Source organism: Garra rufa, chromosome 21 (genome assembly GCF_049309525.1).
Source record: "Garra rufa chromosome 21, GarRuf1.0, whole genome shotgun sequence".
Taxonomy (NCBI): domain Eukaryota; kingdom Metazoa; phylum Chordata; class Actinopteri; order Cypriniformes; family Cyprinidae; genus Garra; species Garra rufa.
Genome location: NC_133381.1, coordinates 27,607,798 through 27,629,186, shown reverse-complemented (window position 1 = coordinate 27,629,186; position 21,389 = coordinate 27,607,798). Strand labels below are relative to the sequence as shown.

Sequence of the window (21,389 nt, the reverse complement as noted above, 5' to 3'; positions counted from 1 at the left end):
ATCTTAGTTTGCGATATCACAAAGCTCTATTATAATCAACGGCGCTCTGTATTACTTACTGCAAATTCAATCTCTTATTTACACTCTCTCTACACTTTGTTTATGAAACCTTTGAAGCTCCACTGAGCGCAAATACAAATATGCTGATGGGGTCAGTCGCACATGGTGCTCCTAAATATTTTTTTTCCACAGTCACACGTAGTAATTTTTAGTCGCAAATGCGAGTTATAAACAGACGTTTTCTTTTTAGCTTCATAATTTGATGTTGCCGCCATGTTGCCGTCTCTTCGCTGTACTGGTTGTTACCAGGTTACGGAAAAAAAACAGTGCTCACAACATCCAATCAAATAAGAGGAACCGAAAAGCAATACGGTGTTCACAACATCACAGAGAAGGTAGCATTTAAAGGCTTAAAAACACAAGCTGTTTCTCGATTCTAAGACTGTATTTGCACGAATTTGACAAACAGTCGCAGGCAAATTAAACTTTGGTGATAAGGCAGCACTGGCCGGATAGGGCCAGTGACGATCCTGTCTACTGTCCCGAGCGTCTCGCACGCTCGCCTCGGGCCATTGGGCAGTCCTTATTGTCGAGCCCTGTACATGTTTATAGAAATCCAGATGGCTTCAAATCAAATTTAGATATTTAAAATAATATTTCAGAATATTACTGTTTTAACTATAATTAGTTGTTTATATATACATGTGAAAGTTTGGGAACCCCTTGCAGATCTGTGAAAATGTGAATAATTTTAGAGAGGTCATACAAAATGCATATTATTTTTATTTAGTACTGTCCTGAGTAAGATATTTTACATAAAAGATGTTTACATATAGTCCAAAAGACAAAAAAAAAAATGCTGAAATAACCCCCATCAAAAGTTTAGGAACCCTTGGTTCTTAAAGGGGTCATCAGATGCAGTTCACTTTTACATGTTGTTTGAACATAAATGTGTGTTCGCAGTGTGTGTACACATCTACCCTGTAATGATAAAAATCCACCCAGTGCTTTTTATTTAATCTGAAAAAATAATTTCCCCTTTTTCAAATCCAGCCATTTAAGTTCTTGTCTGTGTGATGTCACAACGACAAAGGCCGCTCCCATGATAGTTGATTGACACTGGCTTCTTACCTTAGACCCACCCTAAATGAGCTGTAACAGTCCGATCTCGATTGTTTTGATGCCGGAGCAGGGACGTAGACAAGAATGGCTGTTGTTGGATGTAATAATGAACATAGAAATCATCATTTACTCCCGACATCTGAGTTGCTGAAGACACAGTGGATGACTTTTGTTTGTAAAGGGAATGCGCCCCCCGATCTACACGTGTCTATGTTTGCACAAGTCATTTGTGATTTAGCTTCACTTACAGCAGAAGTGAGTATAAGGGTTTTTTAATGATTCTTTGCCATCGCCTTTCTTAATAACGTGCTAGTTAGCAAGATTCGCAGCTTAACACGTCTAAATGCAGCTAAAGTAAATAGTCTCTCAGAGTATGGCTTGTCACTCCACAGAGAGAAGAGAGGGGCAGGGTGAGCAGAGCTCATTTGCATTTTTTTAGGAACATCCAACAGAACGGCTTGATTTTTGCACATCTGATTTTGACAAAGTAAAAAAGCTGTTGTTTACAATACCACTGAGAATTTTTAACCAAAGTATGTTATAGACTTTTCAGTAAGACCCTAAAGAGTCTTATCATCCGATGACCTCTTTAATTCTGTGTGTGGTTACCTGCATGATCTACGACAGTTTTTTTTTTTTTTTTTTGTGATAGCTGTTAATAAATCCCTTGTTTGTTCTGAACAGTTAAACTGAGCACTGTTCTTCAGAAAAATCCTACAGGATTTTGAGATCTATCTTTTTACACTGAGGACAACTGAGTGACTCAAACACAACTATTAAAAATGGTTCAAACCTTCACTGATGCTCCAGAAGGAAACACGATGCATTAAGAGCCGGGGGGTGAAAACTTTTGAACAGTCGATAAAAGGTTAAAGCATGCGTGGTTTCACTCTGACCCCTGTGACCTGTGCCCAAGTCTGCATTTACAGACTTATTCACCATTCCTTGCACAACAGCACACACAAATGACGCAACACACAAATAGAGAATTAAAGTCATGTCATCATCATTAAATATTATCAGGATCGATTGGTAGTTTATTTTAAGATTGACTCAATAAAATTTGTACATTGTGGTGCTATTTGTTTCCCAGATTTCTTTTGCAAGTTACAACCTTTGGTCTTACTGGCATTGAAAAGTATGACGGCACCCCCTACTGTCACGTTTGTTTCTCTAAGTGGTGATGCAAAATTCAATATTATTATTCTTCCGCATCATGAGCATTAATCTAAATGCCACAAACTGAACTAAAAATATTTTTTAACAGGGAGCAGGCGACAGCTTCATTGGTGCTCTGGCTTTCTATATGGCCCATTATCCCACAGTGCCGCTTGAAGAGATGGCCAGGAGAGCCAACCTTGTTGCAGCAGTGTCTGTACAAACTGTCGGCACTCAAACATCTTTTCCATTTCGGAAGGATCTGCCAACTGAACTGTTCTGAAGGTGACCTTTGGCTTAAAAACAACACCATTAATCTGTGCACAGTGTCCACAGAATTGTTGTTCGTATAATAAACAATAACATGTACTGGAGAGGTCTAGATAATGTAATTTCCTGGCATTATTTGTAACTGACATGGAATGTAATGTTTAAGTATCTCTGAAAATAAAATAAAGTCATGTCAATTTATGTAAAAAAAAAAAAAACAGTACAAACAGCAGAGCTGATTTCTTATGTTTGAAATGCTATTATTTTTTGGTAAACAATTAAGAACATATTTTTTTCTGCTAAACACATTTTGCAGGCTAATTATTCCAACAAATCCACTTCAGCCTAAAGCAATCTGTCATTGAGTAGGTGGTTCATTGTTTGCAGTAGGTCAAGATTTTGACTTGGTACAAAAAAGAAAACAAAAGAACCAAACAAATCCAACATAATACACATATTGTAATGGGTTTAACAGCACATTATCCTAACAGGATGTACAACTCATTTCTGGTCTCATTAGACCAGTCATTCACAGCTGCAGTAATGCAGGGTCCTTACTTTGATGTAAATCTTCTTCCTTTATAGTTGTTTAGTGACACTTTCATATGTTGGATGTTGATCATCACACTGTGGCAGTTGTTTTATGCCAATAATAATGTCCATTTTCTCAGTGTCTATATAAGAGTTTCTCCCATTTTTAAAGAGATCGTACCTTCTTCTTCTCAATGAACAGAACATGTTTGTTGACTGTGGAGAACAATGAAGAGGAAAACATTAAACATATAATATAAACAGAACAGAAATAATAAAAACATATTAAAACCATTAATTAAAAATCTATTTTAAGGACCCCACAAAATGGTTAGATGCACAATATTTTATACTTTGTGTTGACTTATGTTTTTGAAGTTGGAGCACAACAATATTAAAGGTATATTTAGTCATCATAGTTTAGGATGGTTTTCGTAGTTGCTTCTACAGCACACTTGGGAGAAAAATATTTTATAAAATTTATTTAGCAGGGCGGTCATTGGTAGTGTGTTAAATGAATATATATATTTATTAAATTTGTATAACATTGTTTAACACTTTTATGACCCTGTATTTCTGCTTTCCAAAGGCAAATTATGAGTTCACAATTATTTAGTCTATTGACAGTCTTAAAAAAAAAAAAACTAAACCTTCATATGAGCATATGAAAAATGTTTTGTTGACATATTACAATATGTCTTAATTTTTAACATTAGTTAACACTAGTTTACGTGAACTAACAATGATCAATACTTCTACAGCATTTATTAAAATCATCAATGTTAATTTCAATACTTACTAATACATTTTTTAGTATTAAAAGTTGTATTTAACATTAATTAATGCAATGTGAACATGAACAAACAATGAACAATTGTATTTTATACATTAACATTACCAAAGATTAACTAATGCTTTAAAATATATATTGCTCTTCATGTTAGACACAGTAAACTAATTAATGTTAACAGATACAACTTTTGATCTCCAAAATGTATTAATAAATGCTGAAATTACTTAAATTAAAATAATGAATAATGTGAATGTATTGTTCATTTCAGGTTTCTTTTAATGAAAACGTTTCTGGTTTATATGTCTTAACATTAACAGTGGGTAGAAAAAAAGCAAACTGTCAAAGTAATACAAAGTGAATGTTAGTTAGAAACTGATGAATTAATTGCAATAATGTAATTTTTTAAAATATATAAAATAATGTTATTTCACAGTCTAAAGAGATGTTACAGTACGGTTTTTAATGTTTTTGTAAATAAGTCTTTTCTGTTCACCAAGCCTGCATTTATTTGATCCAAAGTACAGCAAAAACAGCAACATTTCGAAATAGTTTTACTATTTTAAATAACTGTTTTCTATTTGAATATATTTTAAAATGTAATTTATTCCTGTGATTTCAAAGCTGAATTTTTACCATCATTATTCCAGTCACATGAACCTTCAGAAATCGTTCTAATATTCTGATTTGCTGCTCAAAAAGCATTATTATTATCTTAAAAACAGCATAGTAGAATTTTTTCAGGTTTCTTTGATTAATATAACATTCAGATTTGTGACGTTATAAATGTGTTTATCATCATTTTTTTATTAATTTAAAGCACCCTTACTAAATAAAAGTATTAATTTCTAAAATGTATTTCCTATAATTTGTTTTCTGATCTTTGGATCTGTCTATTCATCAAAGAATGCTGAAAAAAAATTGCTCAAATGTTCTAAATATTGATGATAATAATAATAATAAAAAAAACTTTCCTGAACAGCAAATCAGCATATTAGAATGATTTCTGAAGAATCATTTGACACTGACGACTGGAGTAATGATGCTAAAAATGTAGCTTTGATCACAGGAATAAATCTGTCTCCAACCTTTGCAATAGGATCCCTTTCAAAGTAATCATATTTGTGAATTAATTTCAGGGTTTGCCATTATACTTACAAAACACAATATCTAATTTTAATCGTCTTTGTTTGGCTTCTTTTGATGAAAGCAGAATCATGCAGTAAAAGTAAGCTAAACTAAATAATGAACTAAATGGATTGTTCACCTCACCTATGGGGTCATGCTTTCGCAAAACCATTTTGTCCCTCAGTCTGCCCCGCTTCGTGTTAAAACAGTAACCTGTACCAGCTGCACTCATCATCTGGACCAGCAAAGTCCTGAAACACAAGAACCCACAGGTAAGTACAGAGCACTGACTTTAATGTGTCAGTCATAAAACAAGACATTAAAGCATGCAACAAGAACTTTTTTTAAATCACGTTTAACCAGACCTACCAGAATAAACTGTTAAGTTTTTAGCGTAATTTAACAATTGTATAATATTTAACAACAGAACAAATAGCAATATTTGACAATGAAATATAATATTCTGTATGCTCACCGTTTGCAATTTAATAAATCATATAAAAGCACAACATGGCAGCAGCGTATTCTGCATATTAGTACAGCACAGTTTAACTTTAAATACATAAACAAGTGTGAAGATGTGGGAATACTCACTTAGATTTGCTCTTAGCAACTAGATTGAGAATTAAAGAGAAAATAAAAGTAATTAGCAATGACATCTAACAGTATGATGTATCATAGAATGCACATTTGTTCGTGTTTATAAATAGATGACCACTAAGTAACATCTAAAACAAATCTTTGTTGTATAGTCAACAATATTTGAACTTCGTCATTTTATGAATGTGCAAATATTACACATTTATACATGAAACTGCTAGCTAGCTATTAGCCGCTACTCAATGCATCTATTCTGTAACGTTAGTCTACACGATTTGTTCACAGTTATGTCAATGCAGTTATGTAGCTATTTTTAGTTTCATATTGCAGATATTATTATTATAGGTGTACTCACGGTTTACAGTAGTGAGAAACATTCTTATTATTCTATAGCAGTTCAAAAATAATCGCTCCGAAATGTCACATTGAGCTCCTCTGACTTAAAGTTTCCGGCTAAAGCTCCAATGCTTCCGGTGTCATATGCGTAATCGGGACTTTAAAAAAAAAGTTTAGCTTGGTTCTGCATGTTATGTATGGAAAGTGGAAGACATGTGAACATGAAACGCGTATGAAACAAGTAACCAAACAAATAAATAGATAAATAAAGTCACTTAAATGCCTATAAATAAATTTTAACAAATGTATTTTGATTTGTTCTACTGGCAAATTGTCACTCAGATAGGAGATGAGATGAACCTCTTCTGCAAAAACTACCCCCCCCCCCCTCCCCCCCCCCCCCAAAAGCAGTGCAGAATTCCAGAATATCATTAGGTAGATTGTAATTTAATATTTTTTAGATTTTGGTTTACTTTTGTATGACAAATATTTTCCTGTTGTGCTAGGTAATGCAGCTAGGTCCTGCAGAACCTTATAAATAATATAAATGTGATTTAAAATATACCTGTAACTCATCTAGAGCATGACATTATAGTCATATGTTCCATTTCCACTGAGCACATACTGAATAAATGTTGCCTTCTTTGCACAGTAAAGGATGACAACTGTAACAATGATGGCATAGAGGACACAGACAGTCAGTCAGAAATAATTTAAAGCGGCAGAGCAGACAATATAACTTATAATAAAAATAACATTATTGTCTGTCGGTGTGAATGCTAAATTCCCCAGTGTACTTACAGTCAAGTTCTTTGTTCAGTTTAGGGGTAAAAAGAAATTCTAAATTTGTGAGCAGCAGTATACTGTTAGCGAACAACCCAATGCTGCTCACACTGCAGATTTTTGGTCAGCTGTTTACTAGTGCTTTGCCAGAAATATTGTTTACTCTTCTGTCAGTTCTTAGTTAGAGTTCTGAGATATTTTTTTGTCATCTTATTCTAGTTCTAGTCATTTATTCTCCAGTCTCGTTTCGGGTTATTTCCTCATTTTTCTTTCCTTTTCATTTTCCAGTATTGAAGGTTTTCCCTGACCTGTTGGAAACTTCCGGCCTGTTTGTCCTGTTCTAGCAAATCATCTTGTTGGTCCAGTCCTCACCAAGTCATCTTGTCTGATCCTGCCCTTGTAAGTCATCTTGTCTGTTTCTACCCTCGTTAAGTCTTCTTGTCTGGTCCCGGCCCTGACAAGTCTTCCCCTGGTCCTGTCCTTGTCTTGTTACTCTGCCTGGTCCAGTCCTTGAAGTTGGCAAGCTTTGGGATTTCTCTGTCTCACTGTGGCTGCCCTTTAGGATCATTTGTAGAAGGACTCACCAGGTGTTTTCAGACCCTGGCTCAACCCTGACAGCATATAGAGTAATATGTAGATATGTGCTGTGTGCTCTCAATAACAACACACATAAAACACGCAAAAATTACAGCGGTGAGAAAACAGAAATAAAGAAAGTTAAGAAAGCTGTTAGGAAAGCATCTGGTCAGATGTGAATACAGTATGTTTGCACCAGCATTGCAATTCAGCACTTCAGTCAAGTCACGTCACATTTATTTATATAGTACTTTATATACAGTGCCTTGTGAAATTATTCATACCCCTTCATTTTTTTTTTTTCACATTTTGTTATGTTGCTGCCTTATGTTAAACTACTTTAAATTACTTTTTTCCCACATCAACCTACACTCCCTACTCGGCAAAGCAAAAAATAGGTTTTTAACATTTGTGCAAATTTATTAAAAATAAAAAACTGAAAAGATCCCGTTGTATTCATAGTATTCATACCCTTTTCTGGGACACTCGAAATTTAGCTCAGGAGCATTCATATTGCTTCTAGATGTTACTACACTTCAAGTGGAGTTAAACTGTGGTGGCAAATTTATTTGAATGAGTATGATTTAGAAAGGCACACACCTCTCAGAAAAGGTCTAACAGCTGAAAATGCATATCAGAGCAAAAACCAAGTCCTGAGGTCAAGATAACTGTCTGTAGATCTCAGTGACAGACTTGCATTAAGGCAATGATTTAGGAAAGAGTTCAGAAAAAAATCTGCTGCACTGAAGGTTCACAGAAGCATTATCCATAATGGAAGATGATTGAAACAACTAGGTCTCTAGAAAATGTCTGCTAGCCCCCATCCAAGCTGACAGAGCTTGAGAGGTGAAAAGGTGAGGCAAAGAATGACAGATAATTGCCAGATGTGCGAAGCTTGTCACATCATACCCAAAAAGACTTGAGGCTGTAAAGGTGCTTCAAATATGTACTGAGTTACGGGTATGAATACTTATGCAATGTACTTATTTCAGTGTTTTATTTTTAATACATTTGTAAAATTTACACTCCATACACCATAATAATGACAAAGCAAAAACCAGATTTGCAAATTGGTTTTTGCTCTGATATGCATTTTCAGCTGTTAGACGTTTTCTGAGAGGTGTGTGCCTTTCTAAATCATACTCATTCAAATGGATTTGCCACAGTTTAACTCCACTCGAAGTGTAGTAACATCTAGAAGCAATATGAATGCTCCTGAGCTAAATTTCGAGTGTCCCAGAAAAGGGTATATAGATTGATGTGGGAACAAAAGTAATTTAAAGTAGTTTAACATAAGGCTGCAACATAACAAAATGTGAAAAAAATGAAGGGGTATGAATAATTTCACAAGGCACTGTAATTGTTTTAAGGCAAGCAGATTTACAGTATTAGGAAGGGGAGGAAGGCATCTATTTTTAAGGACAATTTCATGTGTACTTTGCTTAAACTTGATAAATTTTAAAGTTTTGAATGCCAAGCAACAATACCTGTGTTTTGCGCTTTTATTTACTGGCCACTGAAATCTATTAAGGACTGCATCTCAGAACTGGCTGCTTTCTTTGCGGACATTGTTATGAAATATAATAAAATATTAGTGATGAGGGAATTCAATATTCATATTTGTTGTTTGACTAACCTCTTAGCAGATGATTTTTTAAATCTCATTGAGTCATTTGGTTTCCAGCAAATGGTGAATGGTTCCACGCATTCTCATGGGCACACTCTGGACTTGGTTTTGTCACGTGGCTTAGTTGTCAAGGACATTATCATTGATGATTTTACAGTATCTGATCATAATCTGATTTTGTGTGCTGTTTCGCTGCCTTGCCAGCCGAGGAAACTTTGCCAGGCGAAAAGATGGCTTCGTCCACTAACACCTAGTACACATGGGGAGTTTAATGCGTCTTTTATGGAGATGTTGCAGGGTGCGAAAGTGGACCTCTTATCTCTGCATCTTAGTGTGGAGGAAGCTGTTAATGTTTTAAATTCAGTATGTGCTGAAACATTAGATGGGGTTGCGCCTTTGAAGCGGGTGTGTAGAAAACACAAGTCTACCCCTTGTGTACAATGAACAATAAATCTTTGAGAAGACAGTGCAGAAGATGTGAACATAAATGAAAGAAAGATAAGCTACAAATTTCCTATGAAATGTTGCGAGACTCTTTAGGCAATTTTCAACGGGCAGTGAAAATGGCCAGATCGAGATATCTTATATTGCCGGTTATATTGACAATAACCGTCAAAATCCAAAAGTTCTTTTTTCAACAATTGATTCATTTCTGAATCCTAGATTGGAGGTGTCTGGAGATATGATGATGGATGTGAAAGTCTTTTAGAGTTTTTTGTAGGGCGTATATCAGACATCCAAAAGAATATACAACAGTGTTCATACAGTCCTGTGGATATACCTGTAACTCATGCTGTGTTGTCTGATTTTGAGCCCATTTTTTTATCCATGCTTTTAGACATTGTACTTAAGCTTAAGACGACATTTTCTCCACAAGATATTGTTCCAAAAAAGTTATTTAAGCAAGTTTTTGAGGTGATCGGGCCATTTGTATTATCAATAATTAATAAGAGTTTACTTTTGGGAACTGTTCCAGCTTATTGTAAACACGCCATAGTGCAGCCTTTATTAAAAAAAAATCTAATTTGGATAAGAGTGTGTTGTGCAACTATAGACCAGTTTCGAATCTCCCTTTTTCAGCAAAGATTTTGGAGAAAACTGTTTTTAATCAACTTGAGTCCTTTCTCACTGATAATGCCATCGGTGAAGTCTGGGGGATTAAAAAACAGCATAGTACAGAATCTGCATTATTGAGAGTTTTTAATGACATTTTTATGGCAACTGACGCTGGTGACATGACTCTATTTTTGCTTTTAGATCTTAAAGCGGCATTCGATACAATCAATCATCAGATTTTGATCTCACATTTAGAAACTTGTGTAGGTATTAAAGGCAATGCTTTGAATTGGATTAAGTCCTATCTCCAAGATAGAAGTTTCTCAGTTCAGATGGGGGATTGTATGTTGACCTCAGCGCCTTTATCTTGTGGTATTCCACAAGGATCCGTGTTAGCACCAGTCTTTTTTCTTTGTATATGCTCCCGCTAGGTCAGATCTTGAGTAAATATGGGGCGTCATTTCACTGTTATGCTGACAACACCCAGTTGTATCTACCTCTGAAGCCTACTGCCTCAAGATTGGTGGAATGTTTTGGTGAGATTAAGATGTGAATGTCTGCTAATATGTTATGTTTAAATTAATCCAAAACCAAAGTGGTCTTATTTAGGCCTTTTGAGTATGTTGACACATCTAAAAAAAGTCTTGTTACTCTACTTGATGGTCACATCAAGTAAAAAACTTGGGGATAGTGTGTGATAGTGCACTGCAATTCAATAGACAAATAAATGAAGTTGTCAAAAGTAGTGTTTTCCACTTGAGACTAATTTCTAAAATGAAGCCTTTTTTATCTAGGAAAGACTTGGAAAAGGTTGTGCGCACTTTTATCTTCTCCAGACTAGACTACTGTAACTCCCTATACTATGGTGTTCAACACAAAAGTTTGGACAGATTACAGCTGCTCCAAAATGCGGCTGCAAGACTTTTGACAGGCACTCGGAAAAATTATTATATCACTCCTGTTTTAAGAGAGTTACATTGGCTTCCGGTTTCTTATAGGATTGATTTTAAGATATTATTATTTGTTTTTAAAGCCCTACATGGTACAGCTCCATCATATATAGCTGATCTGATCCAGGTGAAAAAAAGCATAGAGAATGTTACGGTCAGAATCATTGAGTCTTTTAGTAGTCCTGCGGATGTATCGGAAAACGAGAGGCTTTTGTGGCTGCTGCTCCTAGGCTGTGGAATGGTTTACCCCAGTATATCCGGCAATGCTCCACTCTTAGAGAGTGACATTTAAAATCATATTTTTTTACAGTGGCGTTTGAGCATACATGAATGCAGTGTTTGTGGTGAAACTGGTTTTAATTAACTGTCTCACTAAATCTGAGGTTGAAAGTGATTTTATTGTTTTTGCAAGGTTTCTTGTACAGCACTATGGTCAACATTTGTTGTATTAGTATGTGCTTTATAAATAAAGTGAACATTCAACATAAAAACAGTGTTGGTGTCGCTTTCAGTTAGAATTACAACTTCAAGTTCTGCTATAAAAGGCTGCATCCGGAATCGCATACTTTCTTGAGTACGCTAGAAAAGCATGTTCTATATAGTACGAATGTAATCTGGACATACTACATTCGCCATATTGTCATTATCACATGACCTACCAACGTCAGTTGCGTCGCTTCACTGTCATTCACAATTCCTCTCCCATGGCCTTGTAAAGTATCCGTTGTACACATATTGTATGTCTACTATATAGTAGTGAAGTGCAATTTTGGAGGGACCCTATGTCTTTATTGGCATCTGACCTCAATGGAGACTTTTATGTCACCGAAGGTGGAGTCCAAAAGCACACCTATTACATAATAAATAAAAAAATATATATGCAGTATGAAGTACCTCAAGGCTCAGTACTAGGGCCATTACTTACGCTTTACATGTTACCCTTTGGAGATATCATCAGGAAACATAGTGTTAGCTTTCACTGTTATGCTGATGATATTCAGCTCTATATTTCTTTGTGGCCCGGCGAAACATACCAATTTGAAAAACGAATGGAATGCATAGTTGATATAAAAACTGGATGATGAGTAACTTCTTACTGCTAAATTCTGAAAAAAACGAGGTGTTTATTATTGGACCTAAAACCTCTGCATGTAATAACCTAAAACACTGTCTAATACTCTATGGCTGCTCTGTCAATTCTTCGTCATCAGTTAGGAACCTAGGTGTGCTGTTCGATAGCAATCTTTCATTCAAATGGCACATTTCTAGCATTTGCAAAACCACATTTTTTCATCTCAAAAATATATCGAAATTACGACCTATGCTGTCAATGTCAAATGCAGAAACCTTAATTCATGCATGACCTTAAGGATAGATTATTGTAATGCTTTATTGGGTGGTTGTTCTGCACGCTTAATAAACAAACTTCAGCTGGTCCAAAATGCAGCAGCTAGACTTCTTACTAGAACCAGAAAGTATGACCATATTAGCCCAGTTCTGTCAACACTGCACTGGCTCCCTATTAAACATCATATAGATTTTTAATATCTTGCTAATTACTTATAAAGCTCTCAGTGGTTTAGCTCCTCAGTACTTGAGCGAGCTCTCACATTTTAGTCCCTCACATTCGCTGCCATCTCTCAGAATATCAAAATCAACTGTGGGCAGCAGGTCATTTTCTTATTTAGCACCTAAACTCTGGAACAATCTACCTAACACTGTTTGGGAGGCAGACACACTCTGTCAGTTTAAATCTAGATTAAAGACACATCTCTTTAACCTAGCCTACACTTAACACATTAACACATTTCTACTATCCAAATCCGTTAAAGGATTGTTAGGCTGCACTAATTAGGTCAACCAAAACCGGGAACACTTCCCATAACACCTGATATACTTTTTGCATCGTAAGAAGAATGGCATCTAAGCTAATATTAGTCTGTTTTGTTCTTATTCCGAGGTCACTGTAGCCACCAGATCCAGTCTGTATCCAAATCAAATGGTCACTGCAGTTCCCTGGATCCAGTCCGTACCCAGCCTAGATGGTGGATCAACACCTAGAGATGACCTCTACAGCCCTGAATGTCAGCGGAGACCACATCAACTAGATGAGCCCCGGAGAAGAATCATTAGTAAAGAACTCCTCACCTAGACGGCTTTTGGCGCAAGACCACAGGAACCAGATGAGTCCTTTGTAAATCTGACTTTGCTGCAGTATGGAACTTTTGCACTATTGACACTATTGTCCTATTTAAAACTGTAAAGTTGCTTTGACACAACCCAGATTGTTAAAAGCGCTGTATAAATAAAGGTGATTGATTGACTGATAATCACCACAGACCAATGGTAGTATATTGCTGCCTTAATAAACAGTAGTTATTGTTATAGTTATCTTTATAGTTAGCGGTATTGGTGTGAACGGGCCCTAGGGGTATAAATCCATGCTGGCTAGATGAACTTTTAATAAAACCAGGGCGATTTTTTAAAATCTGTGCTACATGACTAGGAGAAACAGCGAAAAAGAGCTGTGGCATTCACAGTAGTACAGTACTAAAAGTAGTAGTTTAGTAGTTTAGAATTAAAAGAACTAAAACTAAAGCTGAAACAAATCATAAACCTAAAAAACTAGAAAAAACCTGTTAAGTATAAAAAAGTGCACTGTTCATTTACACATATACAGTACATTGTATCAATATAAAGATGATTGCAAATTGGCAAAATTACCTTTTGAATTCTGCCAAATAGCTTATTATAAATAATAAATTAATACATGAATACATACATATTCTTCGGAGTAACTTTATTTTCTACAGGAGTCTGAGTTGTTCCACGCCCTGGGAAGCAGGGGCCCACTCATAAAAACTTTTGTTAAATTTTATTGACAGCCTTGTATTGTACATACTTAGAAATGATCATTTGGAGCATTGAGTTTTGTATTTAAATGCAGCTGTCAGTCCCACAACAGTATACGTGACCTTAACTGCGTGTTCTACTTGCTGACCAGCAGCTCGCATTCAAGATTTACCAATGTGGGAGGAAGCTTCTCTAGAAAGAGAGATGACTGGTAGAAGGGAAACGATACTGCCAAAAGGAAGACCGTCACAGGGTTCAGGAAATTAATTGTTGGATGGGCCACACTGCTACCAGCTGGCAGGATGTGTGTGAAATTGCCTGCGTCACTAGTTGATGGTTCTGTGGAGAGTCCTTGCAGTGGCAGAAGAAGCATTTCATTCAGGCTGCTAAATTAGCTCATGTCTTCCCAGATTTTTGTGACGGAACTACCCTGCTTACTGACACTGACACATGTCATCACAACATGCTGCAAGAGACACATGTGCAAGAGAGAAGGTGCCAAATTTTATCTGCCTACAGATTATTTTGAAATTCTGAATATTCCACAATTACGAAATAGACAAAGACATGTTGTTTTTCTAAACCCAAGGAAGTTCAAATTTAGTTTCATGCCAAATTCACAGAAAATTTAGTGATTATATTTTATATTTACCCCATAAAACCTACTGTATCATATTTGATCATTTTTAAAGGGATAGTTCACCCAAAAATGAAAAATTTGATGTTTATCTTCTTACCCCCAGGGCTTCCAAGATGTAGGTGATTTTTAACTCAAACCTTTGCAGTCTGTCAGTCATATAATGGCAGTCAATGGTTACCAAATCTTTAAGAGTAAAAAAACATACACAAACAAAACAAAATTAAACCATGCGGCTCGTGATGATACACTGAGGTGTTAAGACACAAAACGAACTGAACAGTATTTATATCATTATTTACCTCTGATCCACTGCGATGTTCTACTGTCCTGAGCTTGATTATGTTTCCTTGTGCAAACTCATCTGGGAGTGTTTCACTGACTACATTGCTAGAGCACTTTGACGCGGCACGCGCTGGCTGTTGTGAATGCGTTCCATACTGCTGCACGTTCCGGTGGATCAGAGGTAAATAATGATTTAAATACTGTTCAGCTTCTTGCACAAATCGATCGTTATGTGTCTTAAGATCTTAATTTATCATCATGAGCCGCAGGTTCTGTCTGTGTATGTTTTTTTACTCTTAAAGATTTGGTAACCATTAACTGTGATTATATGACTGACAGACTGCAACGGTTTGCGTAAAAAAAATAAAAAAATCTTTGTTTGTGTTCTACTGAAGAAACAAAGTCACCTACATCTTGGATGCCCTGGGGGTAAGCAGATAAACATCAAATTTTCATTTTTGGGTGAACTATCCCTTTAAGGCTTTTAAATTATCAACATGATCAAAACTTTTACAAATCTATTATGTGCCTTCTGTTGTCTGATAGATAGTTCATACATTAAGGCCTGGTTTCACAGACAGGGCTTAGGCCAAACCAGGATTAGCCCATAGTTCATTTAAGACATTTAAGTCATTTTTATAAACATGCTTTAAAAAACATTGCTGGTGTGCATCTTGAGACAAAACAAAGGTACTGATATATATTTTTAGATCAGTCAGTGCAAGTTTCTTTCAGTTGAAACAGCTCAGACATACATTTTAGTCTAGGACTAGGCTTAAGCTGTCTGTTATGTAGTAAAATGCCTTTTAGTATAAATCCAAAAAACATCCTCCTTCAGGTTCTAGTTTGGTGTCTTTTTGCTGTGAAAGCCTTAATGATTAGTTACAATATTGTTAGTTATATTAATATTGTCAGTTATAACATATAAATAAATTTTTTATTGTTAGTTATATTTGAAGATAAACAGTTATTAGGCAGAAGCAACTTATTTGATTATCCATGCATAATTTGTAGTGATTATCAAATATGATACATGCTTTTGATGAATGTTTATTTGTACTCTAAATATTCTGTCTAAAGGTTGAATAAACTGTTCCTTTTTTCCCCCTTCAAATTAGAGAAAATAATTGTTCATAGTCGTAGACTGCAGGTGCTCACACTGAGTGTGCTCTCAAATCACATTCTGTCCCTGCTAGTTTGACTGAGTGGGTTGTGATGTCATACCGATGTGCATCAGGTTGCCATGGCGATGGCAATTCAGAGAACCAGATGATGTTGTACCCTCTCATTGAGTCCTCCATATGTAACAGGTTTCTGAATTAGAACAAAAGCATTTCATGAAATTGAAATTCATTTTTAGAATACTACTGCAAAAAAAAAAAGTTTTTTTTTTATAGAAGAAAGCACTGCCTTTAGCTGTCATGTCCATGGAAAATACATTGACGTGTTATTTAAGATCAAAAACAGACCTTGGCCACTAAGATGGATTTTATTAAGTAAAAAAATAATAATTATTAAATAAAAAATAGTCAAAAGGCACAGGATGTAACAAGGTACTCTTCTCTAATCGTGCTAATAATAAATAAAAAAAATAAATAAATCGTCCTCTCGCATTACTCACCTGCATCTTATGAGCACAACTCTCACATTACCACTCATTAATGCATTCGTACAGAAGTGTCAAATGCCTCAGTCGCAGTCTGTGTGGATTTAGTTCCCATCAATGGATGCCTCTCCCATCTGTCTTCCACTTTCGGAAGCCTCTCTCCTTTCCGTGACGCAAACGGGAGTGGGAGTGGGCTGCCTCCTGTTCCCACTGAGGGGAGAGTAGGCTGCTGACATCTGCCATGAGGAGAAAGAGGAGGCAGAGAGAAAAGATGAATGAATGAAAGGAACAGGGAGGGCAAAATAAAATCAGTCCACTTGTGCACTTACAGTACTGCTGAAAACCTACTGTGAAATCATGGCACTGTTGAAAAATTAAAAATGCTAATTGTCTGTTGAAAATGATCAGAGGTTGGTGGAAAAACAGCAAGTGCTGTTAGTAAAGATTATAATTTATTTTTTTTTGCTTATGGTAAATTCTATGGTAACTTTATGGTAAATGGTAGCCTATTACATAATCTATCATCTGGAGCAAAGTTAGACAATTTAAGGGGATTCATTCAAAAAGGGGATTCACTCAAAAAAGTAAAATGTTGTTCCAAACCTCTATGATGTTTTCAGTAAAAATGCAAAAGAAGGTCTTCTGAAGAATGTTGGTAGCCATTGGCTTTCAAAGTATTGTTTAGTTCATACTATGAAAGTCAATGGCTACCAAGATTTTTCAAAATATCTTCTTTTGTGTTCAACAGAAGAAAGAAACTACTACAGATAAGGAATAGGTTTGGAAGGTGAGTAAATGATGACAGAGCATTCATTTTTGGGTGAACTATCTCTTCAACCATTTGTTAAATCCTGTTTTGAGGTCAAAATTTGACACCTTTTCTCTCTACTCCATACATCACCTAGCAACTGATGCCAAGGTTACGCAGGAAGTAGCACCCCAAACACATCCATGCCTTTATTAACCCAGCCGTAGATTAGTCACTGGAACACTTCTGATTGTATTGCTTCCGCTCTCCATGTCTTGTAGTTCTGACCTTGTATAAGCATTACTTCCCTTGAAGAAAGACTTGAAGACGTTCGAATCATTTACGTGCAGTTCACTGAAGTATTTAATAGTCTTGTTTTAATTTCATACAGTACGTCATTAAAACTGATGGTGCAGAATAACTGCTTTAAGTACCAAGCTATATAACAAAAAATTTCTGCCCTTGGAGTTATATACAAAATGTGAGCTACTGGCATGTTACTGCACAAGTTTGTGCGCGGTGCGTGCTAATGCACTCATATAATGTAAATGGAGATGTTAATATAATGTAAATGTAAATGATAAGGTCTGTGGGTAACACAAGCTCATTGTTACTACCCTTTGTTCTATGAATAAAATACATCAGTAAAAGCCTAATGTGATTTTAAAGTTTTTAATTGTCTTGAAAAAGTAGCTAAATGGGACTACAGAGGTTGTCAGAGACATTCTCACTGTAAAAAAGTAAAAAAAACCTGAGGAATCCTGTTGCCTTAAAATAATTAAGTAAATTATAATAATAAAAAAATAATTGTCAAGTTCACTTAACTTATTATTATTATTTTTTAAATTATCATGTAATAATTTTAAGGCAACGGGTTTCCTCAATCTTTTTAAGTTAAGTCAACTTATCACTTTTTACAGTGCTCAAGTACTCACAGTTGGCTATAATCACAGTTATTCTAAAAAGAATTTCAAGAAAATGTTTATCATTATTATTTTTTAAATCAAGACTGAGTTATTGAAGGCTTATAATGGCTTGATATTGGTTAAATAATACAGCATATAATATTTAATCATTATGTAAGACTATTTGTGCTCTGTGAGCATTGGACTAATCCAAAGTTTTGCTCTGAATCATTTTATTAGAAGGTCAATTTAATGTCATTTAAAAAAATATATATTTTCCCAAAAATTTCCCTTTTGCTAAACTGGCCTCTATTATGTGGCATGCTCATAGACATCACAATTGCGCATCATTTTTAACCACTTAAGCTGACATTGCTTTATTTTTTAACCTTCGAAACAGGCAGTATGCTGATATGCACACCCACACATTCTCCAAGAGGATATGGTCAGTTCCTGTCAGAAATGTCATCACACTTTAACAAAATTGAACAAAAGTCATATAACTACGTATATCACATCATGGCAACATCTGCATGTGCAAGTCATGATTTGTTCTATAAATATCACTGACATTTGACTTTGGTGTTAAAATGGAAAATGTTACCTAATGTTTTGCTGTCTTTGAATCACATGCCATTCCATATGACTATGTTTAAAGTTAATGGATCAGTGGCTTTTTATTTTTAATTTTAAACTTTAACATGAACAATGACTAGCCCAAAATATCTTTTTTAAAGTGACTCATCTCTGCTTTAAATTCACACATCTCATGTGTTCCGAAAAGAAACATAGATAGGTGCTATGAAGTACTAGTTTGATATGCTTCCTTTGTTCTCTAAAGATCTCTCCTGGACTAGCATTTTTAGCAGTGGTATTTTATGTAAGTCTGTCCTTTTTTAGAGTGCTTAGGGAAGAAAATAGCCATCTGGCATTCTAAAAGCGGACTCTTGGACGCACAGTGCCCACGCTTTCCGCCAGTGGGTCAGTGGGTGAGAGAGGGAGGCAGACCACAGGGGAGGAAGAGATGGGCTGAACTGGTCCAGAGAGCGGTGGGTGGTGTGGGCTGTGTGCACCTGGAAAGTCAGTGCCGTTCAGGACAAGTAGGCTGAGAGCGTTTGTGTACTGCAACAAGGGTGTGAAGGTCACAACGCTCCACATGTCATCAGTTTTTTTTTTAGTTATGTTTGGCACAAAGGGAGCCCAAAGAAAAACACTGACGTGGAATGCAACAGATTTGTTTGATGTTGTTGCCATTTATTGGGCATGATGACTAATAAGCAGGCTAAAAGTGAAATGTTTTTATCAAATGGAAAATTAGTAATGTTTTTCCCTAAAATAAATATTACTTACAACATGAATAAATATACATACATAATGAATGAAAGAATATTATTTATATATAATGTTGTGTGTGTACATTGTAAATACATGTTCATTGATAACTTTATTATGCATTAACATAGCTACTTAAAATTTTAGTAATACACACAATTTTACATTGACATGCTGTATTAAGTAGCTTTACATTAATAACTAAGCATTAACTAATATTAAAACTCGTATTAAGAACACACACACACACACACACACACACACACACACACACACACACACACACACACACACACACACACACACACACACACACGCACACACACACACATGTTGGGTTTACATGTTTTATGGGGACATTCCATAGGCGTAATGGTTTTTATACTGTACAAACCGTACTTTCTATTGCCCTACACCCACCCTACACCTAAACCTAGCCCTCACAGGAGATTGTGCATACTTTTACTTCATCAAAAAAAACTCATTGTGCATGATTTATAAGCTTGTTTCCTCATGGGGACCTGAGAAATGTCCCCACAAGGTCAAAATCTACTGGTATTCCTATCCTTGTGGGGACATTTGGTCATTTGGACATTTACAGATATTATTTACCGATTCTATACGTACTGTATATAGAGTCGGTACATACTACATACAGCACATATACAAATGTGTACTCTTTCTTAGTCGCTCATACGGCGCCCTCTATTGACAAACTGCGGAATTGAGATCATTAAAAGGAAATTCTTCCTTTATTGAGTTTTGTAAAGGAGTTTACTTCTTTCAGAGTTTAGCAGTCTGTTTGGAGAAATTTTAACACCCTGTTAATGCAAACAAAAAGAGTAACTACAGTTCATGCCAAGTGACCTGTTTTCACTGGACTGAACCTTGTCAAATATCCAAGTTTATTACAATTCTTTCTCATAAATATAATATAATGATATTATATATAATATAATAATCTCTAAAACTAGGATGGGACATGTTACAATATCTAAAATCCAGTTCTGCACATATGAAAAGTGTCAAATGCAAAAACTCAAACAACTATTTCAATACACGTCTTGTCTTGTCACTGTCATTCTGTTGCACTGTGGAGCTTCTGTCACTACAACAAATTCCTAGTATGTGTAAACATACCTGGCAATAAAGCTCAATCTGATTCTGATTCTGATCTTAAATCCTGGCTTCAAACTGCTTCACAGGATTCCTCAATAGTCCTTCTGACTAACAACATGACAAAAAGCTACGTGCACATGTTCATTTTTAGAAAGACAGTGCTCTCTAGTGGTAATATTGAGACTTTCTTCTTCATGTGGCAATGACACATGAGTATAGAGGCCTTATAACATAACATGGCATTGAATGAATGAATACAAACGAATTAAAAAGCATAAGAAGTAATACAAAAATAGTTTTAAAAGGTTAATGATAATAATAATAACTGCTGTCAGTGTGGTTCCTTGCGTTTTAGTTGATGTGTTTTTTAGAAGATATGTTACATGCATCCCATAACAGCAGAACTACACTTTGGGCATCTTGAATATTTACAACAGTAATAAATACAAGGAGTAGACTATAACAAAATGTAACTATGGAGACAAAAAGCGAAGACACAATATGAGAGACACCATGAACTACTACTTCTATTTCATTATTATTATTATTATTATGGTTATTTAATGACATTTATTTACATTTAAACATCATTTCCAAAAGTACCAGTACTTTTTATTGGAAATTAAATTATTTTTAAGGTCTTACTCCTTACATTCCATCTCGATCACTTCAGTCTTCGGGGTGTCATCTTCTTACTATAGATAGACTATCTCTTTCTGTCATGGCTCCTAAATTATGGAACTTTTTTCCACTGGCACTGAGGACAAGAAGCTTAGTCTCAGAATTACTTGTTTACCAGCCATAATTGTTTCTTCTTTCTGACAGTATTTTTGTTATGTGCATCTGTCTTGCATTTATACTGCACTTGATGTTTGTTTGTTTATTGTTATTGTTATAGATGTTATGTTGTTTACTTTTGTTTCTTATATATATATATATATATATATATATATATATATATATATATATATATATAT

At 35.3% G+C, this 21,389-nt stretch overlaps 2 protein-coding genes across 5 annotated transcripts in view; one reads left to right on the top strand and one right to left on the bottom strand.

Moving 5' to 3' along the window:
• Positions 1-2,650, top strand: part of rbks (ribokinase) — a 30,210-nt gene extending 27,560 nt beyond the window's left edge. For all 4 annotated transcript variants that reach the window (XM_073827233.1, XM_073827232.1, XM_073827235.1 and 1 more), the window contains one exon: positions 2,390-2,650. In XM_073827233.1, the coding sequence (XP_073683334.1) occupies positions 2,390-2,563 (174 nt within the window). In that variant the 3' untranslated portion in view covers positions 2,564-2,650. The remainder of the gene's footprint in view (positions 1-2,389) is intronic.
• Positions 2,651-2,786: 136 nt separating this feature from the next.
• mrpl33 (mitochondrial ribosomal protein L33) lies at positions 2,787-6,063 on the bottom strand. The gene is made up of 4 exons (XM_073827236.1): positions 5,955-6,063; positions 5,594-5,612; positions 5,144-5,250; positions 2,787-3,297 (listed from the first exon to the last, which is right to left on the bottom strand). Exons 1-4 carry the CDS (start codon positions 5,974-5,976, stop codon positions 3,248-3,250), a joined length of 198 nt encoding a protein of 65 aa, XP_073683337.1. The 5' UTR covers positions 5,977-6,063; the 3' UTR covers positions 2,787-3,247.
• Positions 6,064-21,389: the final 15,326 nt, after the last annotated feature.

Excerpts from the sequence above, each read along its gene's own strand:
- mrpl33 (XM_073827236.1), bottom strand. The coding sequence starts at position 5,976 with ATGTTTCTCACTACTGTAAACC. Across the intron at positions 3,298-5,143 it reads GCGAAAGCATGACCCCATAG|TCAACAAACATGTTCTGTTC; the intron begins GTGAGGTGAACA and ends TGTTCTCCACAG.